This window comes from Chiloscyllium plagiosum, chromosome 1 (genome assembly GCF_004010195.1).
Source record: "Chiloscyllium plagiosum isolate BGI_BamShark_2017 chromosome 1, ASM401019v2, whole genome shotgun sequence".
Lineage (NCBI taxonomy): Eukaryota > Metazoa > Chordata > Chondrichthyes > Orectolobiformes > Hemiscylliidae > Chiloscyllium > Chiloscyllium plagiosum.
Genome location: NC_057710.1, coordinates 12,390,232 through 12,407,119, shown reverse-complemented (window position 1 = coordinate 12,407,119; position 16,888 = coordinate 12,390,232). Strand labels below are relative to the sequence as shown.

The 16,888-nt window shown below is 38.9% G+C and overlaps 1 protein-coding gene across 4 annotated transcripts in view; it reads right to left on the bottom strand.

Moving 5' to 3' along the window:
- Positions 1 to 16,888, bottom strand: part of dnaaf9 (dynein axonemal assembly factor 9) — a 227,511-nt gene that overhangs the window by 13,223 nt on the left and 197,400 nt on the right. For all 4 annotated transcript variants that reach the window (XM_043696504.1, XM_043696418.1, XM_043696328.1 and 1 more), the window contains 5 exons: positions 10,862 to 10,899; positions 5,498 to 5,633; positions 3,959 to 4,045; positions 3,672 to 3,778; positions 2,697 to 2,771 (listed from right to left, as the gene is read on the bottom strand). In XM_043696504.1, coding sequence (XP_043552439.1) covers positions 2,697 to 2,771; positions 3,672 to 3,778; positions 3,959 to 4,045; positions 5,498 to 5,633; positions 10,862 to 10,899 — 443 coding nt within the window. The remainder of the gene's footprint in view (positions 1 to 2,696; positions 2,772 to 3,671; positions 3,779 to 3,958; positions 4,046 to 5,497; positions 5,634 to 10,861; positions 10,900 to 16,888) is intronic.

Sequence of the window (16,888 nt, the reverse complement as noted above, 5' to 3'; positions counted from 1 at the left end):
GTGAAAAGAAAATTTGATTTAATAATAGTAAATGAGTGAAACTCCATTTGTTACTCATCCAAGTTCTCCTGAGTGTCTCTGTTCTCTTCAATTGTGGAGGAACCACATTTTCCAATGATTCATATTACTTGTCCCTGTAGTTCTCTGCATCTGCTGCTGACCTAATGTTTGATCAAAGCTCTCTACTACTTTAACCAGTTCTGAAAGGAGGAAATGTGATTGAGCTGGTGCCAAATTAGGAGATAGGTATATTTCTTAGGGCTAAATGATCAAAGGGAATGGGGAGTAAACAGAGAAAAATACTGAAGTGGATGAGCAGTCACAATCATACTAAAACGGCAGAGCAGGCTTGAAGAGCCAAGTGGCCTAATCCTGCTCCAATTTTCAATGTTTCTATGTTTAAAACATAATGCCACTATTCATAAGAATGCAGGGAACCATAACCTGATATTTTAGTAAGAAGAATCCTGGAAAAAAAAATCATTTGGTAATAGGGCACTTATATGTGCAAAATTGGGAGGCAGTGGTGTTGTGGTATTGCAGTAGCAATTAGACGCAGGCTAATGACTCGGGACATGAGTTTGAATCTCAAAGTGGCAGTGGTAAAAACTGAAGTCAATAAAACCTGGAACTAAAAAAAAAATCACATCTTAAATGGTACCATGACAGCATTTTCATTTGTTGTAAAATCCCATCTGGTTGACTAATGCTCTTCAGCAAAAGGAAGTCTACCGTCCTTGCCTCATCTGGCTTATGTGTAACTCCAAACTCAACTCCGACAGTCCAAACATGTGCAGGTTAGGTGAATTGGCCATGCTAAATTGCCTGTAGTGTTGGGTGAAGGGGTAAACGTAGGGGAATGGGTCTGGGTGGGTTGCTCTTCGGAGGGTCGGTGTGGACTCGTTGGGCCGAAGGGCCTGATTCCACTCTAAGTGAGCTAATATAAAAAAAACTCAACTGCACTCTGAAATGGCATAGAAAGCAAAACCATTCAAAGGCAGCAAGGGATGGGCAACAAATGTCAACAATGCCCATAAGGTATACAAGAATAGAGATAAATCAGAGTTAACGTCATGCAACGGAAATGATGTTTGATAATATCGCAAATAGGATAAATTCTGGGGAACCAGTAGATATAACATATTCACATTTTCAAAAACATTCATCCAATAGAACCTCTCAAAAGTGCCATAACATAAATTTAGGGCTTATTTAATTGAGGATAATATAAGCATGCATGGAGGACCAATTAATAACAAAACATTTTCAGATTGGAAAACTACAACTAAAAAGATCAACCTGCCTTAGCAAGTTAAAATGCTGACCAAAGTCTTAGATGAATGGTTGGAGCATATCACATATGTCTGCAATCCTGTTGTGAAATCATGTTACCCAAAATACCAATTTATAACAGAATAGCCATATTTACTTGAAGTTTTCAAACAAAAAACTAGCTATAGATATGTTGCATTCGCAAAACACAAGGTGTTTGGATAAGTACCACACTTCAGAGAAATGTCCATAACCTAGTATCTAACTACAATAAAATGTAGATTTGAACACAATCAGGAAGATAATTTGTCACAAGCAAACCTTGGCCTCCTCTGTTTTTGCATCAACATTTGACAGTCCAGTACAAATAGAGGATTCCTAAAAAATAATCTGAAATGCATGCTAGTGTGATTCCTGAAAAGAAAGGTCAGCCAGCAATAGCTGATCCAGGCAGACACTCGGGTATTACTGCCTAGTGTGTAAATTGATTTTGGCTACAGACCAAAATGAGGACAAAGTGCGAATTTTTATTTTTGAACTGCAAGTGTAATCAGTGAAAGTACTTTTAAGATAACACTCTTGCCCCAGATTTTAGGTTTGTGTCAGTGTATGTATTTCCTTTGTCAAAAAGACAAGTCTTTCCTTCAGTTTTTTATGAATAAATTAGTTCCTTTTTATTCAAACCTGACCATATAAGTTACCAGCAATAATCACCTCCCCTTCAAATTCAAACTTTGTTGTGCTTAAGGGAGGAATGGGACAAGAAATAAAAACAGTTTTCCCATACCAACTTGGTCATAACACACTCCATAAGCTGCTTACCATTAGTAAGGCAAAAATCAGGAATGTGAAGAAATACTCTCCATTTGCTTGAGAAGTATAGTTCCTCACTGAAGAGGCTGAACACCATTAACTGCTTCATCAGTACACTTTGCACCAACTTAGACTTTTACTCCCCCCACCATTGTTGCAGTGGTAGCATGCATACCAGGTGCAAAATGCACTGCAGCTAATCAACCGCCTTCCTTCAATATCTAGAACAAGAGGGCATATTTTTAATTGTTGCTTTAATAACTCAATGAAATCAGGAAGGCTAGCAATGGATATTTTGAAAACCCTACAAATGTGTTTTCTGGAGCAATTGAACTTTCGGTGATCTAGGCATATGGATTTTAGTCAATAAGGGATGGAAGAAAGTTGAGTCAATTGAGTTATGTGACAGATCATGAATGATTTGACAAAATGCAGAACTGGTTTTAGAAGCTAGATATTCTGTTCCAAATAGCTCTGAAAATGTATCATACATACACTTTTTCAACTTAGTAAATTATAGACGTTTTTGCAGGTTTAGAAACAAGCAGAGAGTAATATATGTAAATTCACGTTCAACAATGAATTTTACAAATATCCCAAAGTGTAAATACCTGAAAATTTCAGTTGCGCTCGTACGTGATATATATTTCCATCAAAAGGAAATGACTTCAGCGCGATTTTCAAAGCTAGATAACAAACATAACAGGATGACTTAGGTTCATTCTATAGGGATATATTAGCTTTCACATAAAAAGTCAGAATTTAAATAAGAAAGCCCCTTCAGCTCATTAAATCTTATCCTTCCAAATACCAACAATTTTTCCCCCTAAAATACCTAAATTTGTGAAATGCATTCAGTCTCTGAGCTAACCTCCCTGGTTATTGCTAAATTGCCAGGTTGGTAAATAGCTTCATGAACAAGTGCATCAGGTATTCTGCAAAATGTAGTGCATACCTTAACTGAATAATAGAAAAAGATTGAAAGCACGTGGGAAATTTCAGTTGCAACATGTTTATGCAAGGGCAACTACACTGGATTAGAAAAGCTAAAAGGAATTAGGTGCATTACTTTAAAAAAGGTCAACTTTGAATAAAGCTCAAGTAAGCAGATTTAGACCTGGAGATATCAGATTGGGTAGTTTGGCTCTAATGCTCTTCAGTCTGTTGAAAGGTAGGTGAACATGGAATGGAAAGGGAAGGAGGAAAAAAAATCTCAACTTACAAGACGCCAGAGAAATATTAAAGAATCTTTTAAAAAGTTTACATTTCAAGAGTTCAGTTTCCTAATATTTTAGGTACAAGCATAGTAAACATGCCATTTATGAATTTATCATTTCCAATGCAACATCCAAGTCAATGCCAAAAATCTCAACAGCAGCTGTTTGTGCATGAAGTTAACCAGGGATATGCATCTTCCAGATATGAAATCAAAATATTACCTATTCAGGCCAGTGCTGTTTCTTATCCAAAGAGAATATATTGATAGTTTCATTCAACTGCAACATTTAGTCTTAAACTCTATCAGACTAGAACTGAGCAGTACTAGGAGAATGGCACTTACATTTTACTATAATACGTAAACATACCTTTACACTTAGTTACAAATCGGGCCTTTTCAAGTGGACGGTTGAATTTGATACAGATCTGAGTCATTTGTGGGAAAACTGAACCTGATCTGAATTTGCCATTCCACCTGAAAAATAAAACAGAACAAAAATGCAATACATTTCTTCTGACTAAAATTAAGTAATTTTTTTGAAGTAAATTTTTATTCCATCAATTAAAATGCCTTTCTTGTCACTACCGTCTACAAAGGCTAGCACCTCAAGAACCATAATGCGTTGAACTGGACAGAATTTTATTTTATGCTTACCAGCTAGGAAACATCAAATAACGTGCTCTCAACATTGAAGGCTCTGAAAAACTAGTTTCAGACAAAATCATTTCAACATCAGCATTCCTATATTTTGGAAAAAAGAACAAGAAACAGTAAATCAAATATATTTCATGAGGAAGATTAGTTGCTTGAAAGATTTTTGAATTCATGCAGTACAGCACCCAGTTTTATACAGCTGGAGAAGTTAAAGGCAATCCTTACGACATATTATTCCATTCACTCCTTCAGATTCCTTAATATTGTACCCATTTCACTTACATATCAAGAAACCTAAAGCAGCTCATGACTACTCCTCAAACAGTATTTAGCAGAGGCAAGGAGGGTTTTGCTGGCTAGCTAGAGTCAATGTGAGTCTTCCATTACTACTTTTTGAGAAGGTCTGCTGCATCACTTGCCCTTTGGGCAGAAGACAGCCTTCCTTGGAATTGCAGACACTGGAAGATGTCACCGCTTCCAAAAAATGCTGGCCAATCAGAAATAGTACCTGCTTCATAGTGCACTACCTAGCTGAGGCTTAAGATGAGTGATGGCAGGAGGCATTTGTTTTGGATTGACAGGAAGGGGAGGGAAATTGATTGTAGCTGCAGAGCTCCCCTCCCACTTCAACTTCCCAATGCCAGGTTTCATCAGGCACCAAGTGCTTTTGAGCAAAGAACTCTCACCCTGAAAGCCATGAGGCAAACATGCCAGTATTGTCTCGTTATGTTCTCCATGTGACATACCTCATTCTGACACCATTGGCATTAGTTGCCATCTTAAGAGGCTGATTAGCAGTAGAAAAAGAATTCTGTGCTTGAACGTTCCTGCCAAGGATTTATCTGGGCAGAAGTAGGAAGGTAGTGGGGTCCTCACATTCATGCTTGTTTAAATGCCTCTCTGCCAATGAACTCACCAGGCTGACACTGAGTTCAGCCCACCCTGTGGAATAAACTAAACTTTTAAAAATTATTCATTCGTGGAATTTGGATGCACTAGCGAGGCCAGCAGAATCCCCAGTTGTTGGTGTAGGTGGATTATAGAGACCCACAATGCCATTAGGGAGGAAATTCCAGGATTGTGCCTCAGCAACACTAAAGGAATAGTAACACATTTCCATGTCAGGGTGGTAAATGGCTTGGAGGGGAGCATGAAGGTGAAGTCGGTGTTTTCATACATCTGCTGCCCTTGTCATTTTAGATTGTAGTGATCATGGGTTTGAAACATGCTGTTGAAGGAACTTTGGTAAATTCTTTACAGTGTATCTTACAGACAGTACACTCTGCTGCTGCTGCTGCTATTGATGTCAGTGGTGGAGAGAATGTATGTGTGGGGAAATGGAAAGTAGATTCTGAATTAGTCATGGATAGGAATGTCAAACTGGCTTTTAATGTGGAAGTTGCAAGACCGTTTTGCTTGAAATTAACCTTAGATTATTTAATATATTTTTATACAACTCTCCACAAGGAATACTTATTATTATTCACTATATGTGTCCCTTAAATTAATGTAGAAACTCATTGAGCAACAATTGAGTACCTGGTCACTGCTCCCTTTTCTGCAAGAATGAATCCAACGTTGGGATTTGCTACACGAATTAACTTCTGTAGATGCATCAAGAGTGGATGTCTTTGCTCTGATGTCAAGCTTGTAAAAACAACATTACTGACCAAACCTACAGAAAAGCATAAGAAAAAAAATCAGATTAAATATTGAACTCATTTGTTTTGGAAAATTAATTAATTCGCAAATACGCACATCACTGACTTTGCCAGCATTTATCGTCCATCCCTATTTGCCCTGGAAAAGGTGCTGCCTACTTGAACCACTACAGTCCACGTGCTGTCGATAAAGCTACAATGCCTTCAAGGAGGGAGCACCAGGATTTTGATCCAGTGAAATTAAACGAATGGTGACATGTCAGGATGGGGAGTGGTTTGGTGGGAAACTTGCAGATGATGCAAGCAGTCAAGAAAGCAAAAGGTACGCTGACCTTCATAGTGACAGGATTTGAGTGCAGGAGCAGTGATGTTTTGCAGCAATTATACAGGGAATGTCAAGCCCATACCGGGAATATCGTGCACAGTTTTTGTCTCCTCATAAGAGGAAGGATGATATTGTAACAGACGGAGTGCAGTGAAGGTTTACCAGACTGAATCCTGGGATAGTTTCAGAGCAACATGTTGAAGAGCCAACTAGAAAACAGGTTATTTTAGATCTAATATTATGAAAAAGGGATAATAAATAATTGTGCTATAAAGAGGTACAGCTGAATGAACACAATATGATAGAATTTTACATTATGACTAAGTGAGATAGTTCATTGTTAAGCAAGGGTGTTAAATTTTAAATGAGAAGTTATGAAAACATGAGTGATTGGGAAAATACATCAATAGGCACGATTTTACATAATAGTTATTTAAAGACTGTCCATTTCTTAAGTGGCTTACAGCAACTGTAAGCAACATTCCTTCAAGGTACAATATCTAAATTAAGGTTAGCTAAGTGTGGCTGACAAAGGATGTTAAAAGCTGGAGAAGACTAAAAGAAAAGCTTATTAAAATGGCCAGAAAGTCATAAATGCATGAGGATTGGGAACTTTTAGAATACAGCAAAGGAGGACCAAGAAATTGATAAAGGAAAGGAACACTAGCATATAAATGCAAAATAAAAATGGACTATAAATGTTTTTGCAGATATTTAACAAAGGGAACATTTAGCTCAAACAAAATTTGGATCATTGAAAACAAGAAGATAATTTATAATGGGGATAAATGGCGTAGACGCATGACGCATTGGTGATCATTGCCCAAACTTTTATTGATTCTGAAATGGTTCCTGCAGATTGGAAGTTTTCAAATGTCACCTATTTCAAAAAGGAGCAAGGGTAAACAAAACAGGGAACATGTTAGAAATAAGGAAAATGCTAGAAGCATGCTGAAAGGCATAATACATAGATTAAAAAAAACCCAAAAAATTGGATGCTAAGCACAAACAGAATTTGCTGGAGAAACTCAGCAGGGTTTACAGCATCTGAGGAGAGAAAACAGAGTCACTGGAGAGAAACATTTATTCTGCTTTGTCTTCACAGATGCTGCCAGACATGATCAATGGGCTCTTGGACATAGTCTGATTGGGCATAGCCAGGATTTGTGACCAGAAAGCTTGTTTGACAAATTTGAAGTTTTTTAAGGTTGTAACTAACTAAACTGATTAAAAGAGTATGCTGTACATTTGGATTATCAGATCGCTTTTGATAAGCTCCCCTGATAGTAGTTGGTTACAAAATTTAAAGCACATGCTTTAGATGGTAAACTACTAGTATGGATTAAGAATTGGTCAACAGACTGAAAACAAAGGGTAGGAATAAGTGGGCCATTCCTGCATTGTCAGACTGATTAATAGGGCTCTGCAATGATCAGTATTTGAGGAAGAACATGGCAGAGGGAATTTAATGTGAAAATTTGAAAGATTATCCACTTTTAAAAAGAACAAATATTCAGACTACTTCTTAAATGGGGAAAGTTGCAAACTGTAAATGTACAAAGGGACTTGAGTATTCTTGCCAACAAGTCAATGAAGGCTAACATACAGATGTAGCAAGCTACTGGGAAGGCTAATGGAATGCCTGCCTTTGAGTACTGAAGCCTTGATTTGATTTGATTTTATAGGTACAGTACTCCAGGTATGGCCCAACCCCATTACACTTTATCTCACAAATAATATTGACGAAGTGCAACAAAGGTTCATCAGACTTGTTTCAAGGATTGTTCTACAAAGAAAAATTGGGAAAACAAAATCTGTATTCTCTGGAATTTTAAAGAAAGAGAGACGGTCTCATTGAAACCTACAAAATATTTCAAGCCATACAGGGTAAATGCACACAAGATGTCTCCCTGGTTAGGATATCTAGTTAAAGTAAGGCGGGGTGGGGGGTGGGGGGAAAGGATGCTATTTAGGACTGAGACAAGAAATATTTTTACTTAAAATATTGTGAATCTTTGGAGGCTCAGTCTTTGGGTATACTTTATAGTAGACACTGATAAATGCATAATTATTAGTAGCATAAATTATGGGAATTATGGTAAAAGGCATTGAAGTGTTCAATTAGCAAGCTTAACAGACTGAATGCTGAATGGCTGACTTCTGTTCCTAAATTCCAGTCAAACACATTGGTGGCTTGGTTGTTAAATATTAAAGGAAGTCCAGGTTACTTGACTGGGAAGAAGGTGCAAGGCTCATTTTGCAAACTGAGGATTTAAATGTGAAAATTCACTAGCTGTGGTCAGTGAGAGGCATTCCCAAGATGACCCTCATCACAGACCCAGGTCAGTGATTAAATGTTATCCAGATAGAAAAGAATAAGAGAAGCATGCTTCTGGGAGCCAGGAATCACTCACGACTGGTTCGAAGAGAATAGAATGCGCTAATGAAGGAACAGTTGAGAAAAACCATACAGGAGGATTTGTCATTTGATTGGGGCTACACCGGCAGCAGTCCCATCTTTTCCTTAGCTACACATGCACCATTCCCTATCTTTTTTTCTCTGCTACATTAATGCCTGCATCGGCACCACCTCATGCTCCCACAAGGAGGTTGAACAGTTCATTAACTTCACAAAACACGTTCCACCCAGACTTCAAGTTTACCTGGACCATCTCAGACAACACCCTCCCCTTCCTCGACCTCTCCATCTTCATTTCCGGTAAAGGACTCAACATGGACATCCACTACAAACCCACTGATTCCCACAGCTACCTGGATTACACCACTCCTCCCTCCCTGCCTCCTGTTAAAAAATGCTATCCCTTATTTTTAATTCCTCCACTTCTGTTGCATCTGCTCCCAGGAGGACCAATTCTATCACAGAACGGCCCAAATGGCCACCTTCTTCAAACAGCACAATTTCCCCTCCCACGTGGTCGATGTCCTCCAGTGAATCTCCTCCACTTCCCACACCTCTACCCTTGAACCCCATTGCCCAATTGCAACAAGGACAGAACCGCACCATCCACCCCCTTCCTCATCTTCCACCCCACCAAACTCCAGATACATTGGATCATCCTTTGCCATTTCCACCACCTACAAACAGACCTCACCACCAGAGACATATTTCCCTCCACACCCCTATCTCTATTTTGGACAGCATTCCCTCTGCGACATCTTTGTTAGGTCCATGCCCAACACCAACCCACTGTCCCATCCCGGCACCTTCCCCTGCCACCCCAAGTAGTGCAAAACCTGCCCCCACATCTCCCCCTTCACCTCTGTCCAAGGCCCCAAAAGATCCTTCCACACCCAACAGAAATTCACTTGTACTTCCACATCTACTGAATCTGTTGCACCCAATGTGGTCTCTTCTACATTGGGGAGACAGAATGCCAACTTGCGGATTATTACCGAGAACATCTCTGGGACACCCGTACTAACCAATGCTACTGCCCTGTGGCTGAATACTTTAATACGTCCCTCCTACTTTGCCAAGGACATGCAGGTCCTGGGCCTCCTCCAAACCATAACCACCCAACGCCTGGAGGAAAATGGCCTCATCTTCCGCCTTGGGACCTTCCAATCACATGGGATCAATGTGGATTTCACCAGTTCCCCCATTCCCCTCCCCACTCATCCCAGTCTTTTGAATGGTCCTGCCTGCCCATCTGCATTCCCACCTGTCTGCTCCACACTCCTCTCTGACCTATCACCTTCACCTCTACCATCATCTACCTATTGCATTCCCAGCTACCTTCCCCAGAGACTCCCCAATTCCCATTTATCTCTAAGGCCCCTTGGCCCAGAAGCCTCATGCCTGAAATGTCGATGGCCTGCTCCTCGGATGTTGCCTGATCGGCTGTGCTTTTCCAGCACCGCACTCTTCAACTCTGATCTCCAGCATCTGCAGTCCCAAAGAACCTGATCTATCAAGCCGAATGTCAGTCTGGGATCCAACTTGTCCAATAATAACAACAGCTGGGATCATACTAAAGGATGCGCCTCAAAATCGAAACAATGTTTAGTTGCTTTTAGTTTATACATTACAATACAATTCTCAAGCTTCAAATTCATCGCAACCACTATTTCCTCTCGACTGTGCAGCTGTTTTGTGCGTCCATGCACACCAATCGGTTTGCAAACAAGCTTCTCCAGCCACTGCTGACCACTGACCTCAGAGGTCCATGCAGCATCCAGAGAAATTAGAGGAACATTAAGTCACGACATTCCTTTACCACTTACTATGGCCACTAGATGTATATATTCATTTTTAAAAGGTATAAGTCTCTGTTGGGATCATGTCATGATGAAAAACAATAACATTTAAATCTTGTCATATACCATAAATAGTTCAGAGTCAAATTCCTTCTTGTAATTTCTGTTGGAAACAGAACTCAGGCACCATGCAAGAACAGGATTGAGATTGACCACAGAACTTTCCATGATCAAAGCATACAATAAAATAGAAAAGGTCCCTCAGATTGACAGACAAATGAGTAAATCAGTATGCCAGGAAGAATACAAACTTTATCGAAGTGCTGTTAGCTAATATTGGTTAGAAAGAAAAATACAACTGGAAATGAACAGCAAAATTATATCAATGTAACAAAAAATCTTAAAGCTCAGATTGTTGATGTTAGAAGATATTACTGATGTGTTAAAATGAAAATTGGATTGGTGAGTGCCAAATATAATCATTATATGGACAAAATTAAAATATCATATGATGCAGGAGCAGAAGTTTGGCAATTGACCCATTCAATGAGATGTGATTATCCTCAACTCCAGTTTCCTGCCTTTTCAATCATAAAAAAATGCTACCTACATCAGTAGTGGTTGCAACAGAAGTTTGAAATAACAAGAGGGAAATTATTTTCAGCAATGTGCACAGCCTTAGTTATTAATCTCACGTACCTTGGGAGCACTGATCCAAAAGTTTTGGGAAAAATAACCTGAAAGAAGAATACTTGTGTTAATGTTTCATGAAATTGGTATTTGGACAAAACATGATGTGTCTCTCAGTGAAATGTCATACAAAAGAAATCTTTAAATTGCTAAAAAATATGAAGCTTTCTGTTGTCACTGCAACTTGCAAGTTTGAGGTTGTTATGTTCTGATCAAGTTCATATTCCATTCTTTGCTATTATTCACTTTACTGTATTATGAACAACCTTAATACTAGCATCACACAAATAAATAATTCATGTGGAAGCAGGGTAACTTTCAAAGTTTTGCTATTAATAATTACAAGCTTCTTTTTTATTTCAAAACAATAACTATACAAAATTCTTCAGTTAAACTTTAAACCAAGAATCTTTGCACTAGGGGAAAAAACAATTAAAGCAGTTTCTCAAAGTAGACTTGTTTCCAATTGCAACTTCAACTAATGCATGTGAAGCTTTTTCAAAGATTACTCACTGTGTGATTTGACAGCAACATTAAGAGAAATTAATACATCTTACCAAAAGATCCTGAACGAACTAAAATTAAGGAATACTGACAAGAAAACTAAATACACCTTCACTTGTGAAGTAAAAGAGCACATTAAACTGCAAAAATGAAGGCAATTAGTGTAGGCAAGGGACAGCAATCATAGAATCCCTATAGTGTGGAAGCAGGTCATTTGGCCCATGGAATCCTCATCAACCCTCCGAAGAGCATCCCACTGATCCTCCCCTCACATTCCGAACAACAAATAAAGAATAGATGTACTTTTATTGACTAACCTTGGGAAAGTTGACACTTTAGTTCTACTAATAAAATCTGATTAAATTACTATAGGCATTTTTGAATTACAGGGGTCCCCAGTTGGCGAATGTCTGACTTATGAATGTTCACACTTACGAATGACATCCTATATGCCTATTAATTTTAAAGGCCCAACGTGACCGTCCACTTACACTTATAAATGTACATTTTGTATTTCATTGTATCGTGTTCTGACTTGTATACAAATTTACTTAAAAACATGGTCAGGAACGGAATCCCGTTCGTGATCTGGGGTCCTCCTGTATAATAGTTTGACGCCCATGAAGAATTTCATTTCTATCACTAACATATTAAGAGACAAGTTGCCTCCCAGCACTAACAAATGGAAAAATGAAGCCAACTTATAAACTTAGAAGTAGCAGTTTGAATAGTATCTGAAGAACTAATATTTGGTAGGATTATTGAGACATTGACAAAACATTTTCAGAATATATCAATAACCATCATCAACCTGTGACATCAACTTGCACGAGTATTTGAATCAAGTTATGAACTCTGTATTATGTTGGAAACTTTTAAAAGGGACTAAAGCAGGAGAAAGTGAGGACTGCAGATGCTGGAGACCAGAGTTGAAAAATGTGATGCTGGAAAAACACAGCAGGCCAGGCGGCATCCGAGGAGCAGGAGAATCGACGTTTCGGGCATAAGCCCTTCTTCAGGAATTTTCAGGATTCCTGAAAAAAGGCTTATGCCCGAAACGTCAATTCTCCTGCTCCTCGGATGCTGCCTGGCCAATTGACTAAAGCAGTTGCTATTATATGGTGTTTTTCATGACTATCAGATGTCTCAAAGCACTTTACAGATAGTGAACACTTCTGGATATATAGTCACTGCTATATTCCAGGGAATAATGTAGCTAAATTGGGCACAGCAAACTTTCTCAATGTTCTAATGAGGAACCATTTTATTTTTTTGGCCATGTTGATTAGAGGTCAATGGGATTGGCCACAACACCAGGGATACCTTTCCTGCTCTTTTTTGAATTAGTCCCTGCGACATTTCACAGCCCAGCATTTGTGACTCAAAAGTGAAGAATGCTACTAAAAGGAACTTCATACAGAACAATGGCAAAATGTATCACAGAGGCGATATCTGACAAAAGTCAACATTATGCAGTAGGATATGAATGAATTTTTAGAGAAGTAGTTGATTGATTGTTGTGACATGTACTGAAATACAGTGAAAGAGGGGGGGGTGGGATGAGAGTGAGGGAGAGAGTGAGGGAGAGCAGGATAGAGATCATAATCAATATTAAAGAGGTTCATTCAAGAGCCTGATAAAAGCACGGAAAATGATGTTCTTAAATCTGTTCAGATGTGTATTCAAACTTTTATATTTTTTGTCCGATGGAAGAGAGTATAACTGGGTTGAGAAGAGTCTTTGATTATGTTGGTGGCTTTCTCAATGAAGCAGGAAGTATAGATGGAGTCAATGGATAAACGGCTGGTTTACATGATGGACTGGACTGTGTTTATGACACCCTGTAGTTTTGATCTTGGGAAGAGCAACTGCTGTATCATGCTGTGATGCATCCAGGTGGGATTGAAGAGGCATGGAGGTCTAGGCAGAACATTTTCAAGTAACATCCATAGAACTAAACGTAGGGCTTCAAATGGTGAGTTGAGAGTGGTGCTGGAAGAGCACAGCAGGTCAGGCAGCATCCAAGGAGCAGGAAAATCTATGTTTTGGGCAAAAGCCCTTCATCAGCCCTTTCCTGATGAAGGGCTTTTGCCCAAAACATAGATTTCCCTGCTCCTCAGATGCTGCCTGACCTGCTGACCACTCTCGACTCTAATTTCCAGTACCTGCAGTCCTCACTTTCGCCTTTCAAATGGAAGGCAAAGTGATTTTCAGATGCAGAAGAAACAAGATTTGAAGTACTGTAGTTAACATGAAATTGAGAACTGGATTGCATTAGACTTGGAAATGGACAAGACCATGAAGAGACTGAACATGAGAAGAATTTTGAACTGGGGGTACATGTTGAACTTGATTCACTGTTTTCTGATATCATTAAGGGGCAGCACTTGAATGAGGAAAAGAGGTAATCAAAGATGGATCCTTGAGGGACATCAGAGGTGTGGCAGGAAGGAAACTATTGCTCAAGATGCTCTAGTTATTGTAGACTAAATTTTTAAAATAATCTTCTTGGAAACGTTTTGGGATGTCGTTAAAAGTTCTTCTCAAAAGGAGAGAATTTAAGACAGAATCAGTCACAAAACTATTACGGCACAGAGGAGCTGACCAGACAGCAGGCAATACAAGACCTTATCCTGTGCAATTAAATAAGTATTAATGAATGATCTCAATGTGAAGGTATCCCTAGATAGGAGCAACCATAATATAATTGAATTTTACATTGACTTTAGAGGGAAAGTGCGATTTTATCTGCAGTTCAAAAATAAGAGAAATCACAAGGTCTTGAAATTACAGCTGCCAAATTAATTTGAAAGATACACAGCCCAGTCAGACTGTGCCAGCTCTTCAAATGGTCTGCTTTATCTCATGCCAATCTCCTGCCTTTTCTCCATACCCTTGTACATTATTTCTATACAAATAGTCATCCAACGCTGTCCTGAGTGGCAGTTTCCAGTCAACCTGGTCAATTACTGAAATGCAGAAATCTTCTGACAATTTGATACCAAAAAATTTGGCAATAGTTGAATACATCTCATCTTATTTATAATATCCAGTATAAAGAAAATAATTATATGTCAAGATAGTAGTTTCACCAAATGTCTTAACTGAAAGCAATTCAAACTTAAGGCCATAATCTTTAATGCCATTAAAAGGTCAATCTAGACTGAGGTGACTGCCTGGTTAAAGCAACTACAAGTTTTGTTCATATTCACAGCTACATAAGTTTCTACTGTACATGGTGTATATGTAGATTTTAAATATGTGAAGTGATTCTGATACTTTTGTTTCCTGTTGTAGAGTGAAACCTAGTCTCACAGATCAGTAAAACTAATATACATACAAAGTAAGGAAAAATGAATTTGGAAATACAATGCTATAGAAGGAAACAAGAACTGAACAACTGAAAACTGAAGATAAGGAAGGATGGAACAAGAGTTATAACAGTGTGAAATAATAACAATTTGAATAAGATGCAGAACTAATTAGAAAACCAGGCTTGATGAATGGTTTACTAGAAACAAAAGATATTAGATGCTTTCACCATGTTCAGTGTTCCTTGAACCTCATACAAGGATGTAGCTTCCCACAATAATATCTCCCAAGTGTTTAAGAAGTTAATCTAAACTGCATCTGTGCTGTGGAGGGTATTTCTTATTGGCAGCCCAGTGACCTCTGCTAGGAAGTAAGTAAAGGAGAAAGAGCAGTCTATTCAGCCCATCAAGCATTTCCAAGTGATCATGAATGATCTTCTATCAAAGTACCATATTCCCGCTATCTACCCAGGCCCCTTTACACTTTTGGTCTATAGAAATCCATTTTAATCTACATATAGACTGGAAAAGTCAAACAGGCAAATGTAGCCTAGATGAGGAGTTCAAAGGATATTTTTTGGGATAGTTTCTGAGAACAGCATACTCTGGAAGTGACCAGATAGGAGGCAACACAAGATATGGTTGAGAGTGTGGTTTTGGAAAATCAAACAAACAGTCGGTCAGGCAGCCTCCGAGGAGCAGGAGAATCAACGTTTCGGGCCTAAGCCCTTCATCAGATCAGGGTGAATTCTTAGGCCTGAAAAGTTGATTCTCCTGCTCCTCTGATGCTGCCTGACCTGCTGTACTTTTCCAGCACCACACTCTTGACTTTGATCTCCAGCATCTGCAGTCCTCACTTTTTCCTAATACAAGGCATGGTATTGTGCATTGAGATGGGATTAATAAATGATCTCAATGTGAAGACAGCCCTAGATAGCAGCAAGCATATGATCTGATTTTACACTCAGTTTGAAGGAGAGAAGAGCTCGACATTTCTTTTATAATTTTAAGAAAGAAATTGTGTTAGCATGAAATTATAGCTGGCTGAAGTGAATTGGCAAATTAGGTTGGAAGATCTAGAGACAACGGCAGAAATACAGAACAGATACATAGAGTCTTAGAGGTGTGCAACACAGAAACAGATCTTTCGATTCAACTCCTCCAGGCCGACCAGATATCGCTAAATTAATCTAGTCCCATTTGCTAGCATTTGGCCCATATCGCTCTAAAATCTTTCTATTCATAAATCCATCCAGATGGCTTTTAAACGTTGTAATTCCATTAGCTTCCACCACCTCCTCAGGCAGCTCATTCCATATATGCACCACACAGAAAAGGTTGCCCCTTCGGTCCCTTTTAAATCTTTCCCCCCTCACCTTAAACCTCTTGTTTTCAAATCCCCTACCCTGGGGAAAAGACCTTGACTATTCACCCTATCCACATCCCTCAAATTTTACAAACCTCTGTAAGGTCACCCTTCAGCCTCTGACACTCCAGGGAAAACAGCACCAGCCTTTTCAGCCTCAAAACCTGCAACCCTGGCAACATCTTTGGTAATCTTTTCTGGACCCTTTCAAGGGTAACAACATTGTTCCAACAGCAGACAGACCAGAACTGAACACTATTCTGAAAGCAGCCGAACCGATGTCCTATACATCCACAACATGACATCCCAACTCCGATAATCAATGTAATGACCAATAAATTCCTCCTTCACTACCCTGTCTCTCTGCGACTCCACTTTCAAGGAATTACGAACCTGCATCCCAAGGTCTCTTTGTGAGGCATCATTCCTCGGAACCTTACCATTAAATGTATAAGTCCTGCATTAATTTGCTCTATCCTAATTTGCCCTACAAAAATGAACATTTCAACAAGAAAGAACTATTACAAAAGGATAAACTCACCATCCAAGAAGAAAAAAATAATTATGCAAAGAGAGGTGGCAGGTCAGAAGACTGAACAAAACAAAATAAGGCTAATAGTAAAGCACGACAGAAAGCTAGCCAGAAATATAAAAATATCAAATGTTTATGGTAACTATTAACAAAAAACATTAACAAAATTCAAGTGCTGGACATATAGGAAGTGAGACTGGAAAACAAGAAAACTGTAGAAGAATTCATCAGATAATTTGCATCAATCTTCACTGCTCAAGTTACAAGTAACATCCCAAAAAACAGCAAAAAATAAGGAAATGGAAGATAAGGAAAAGCTCTAT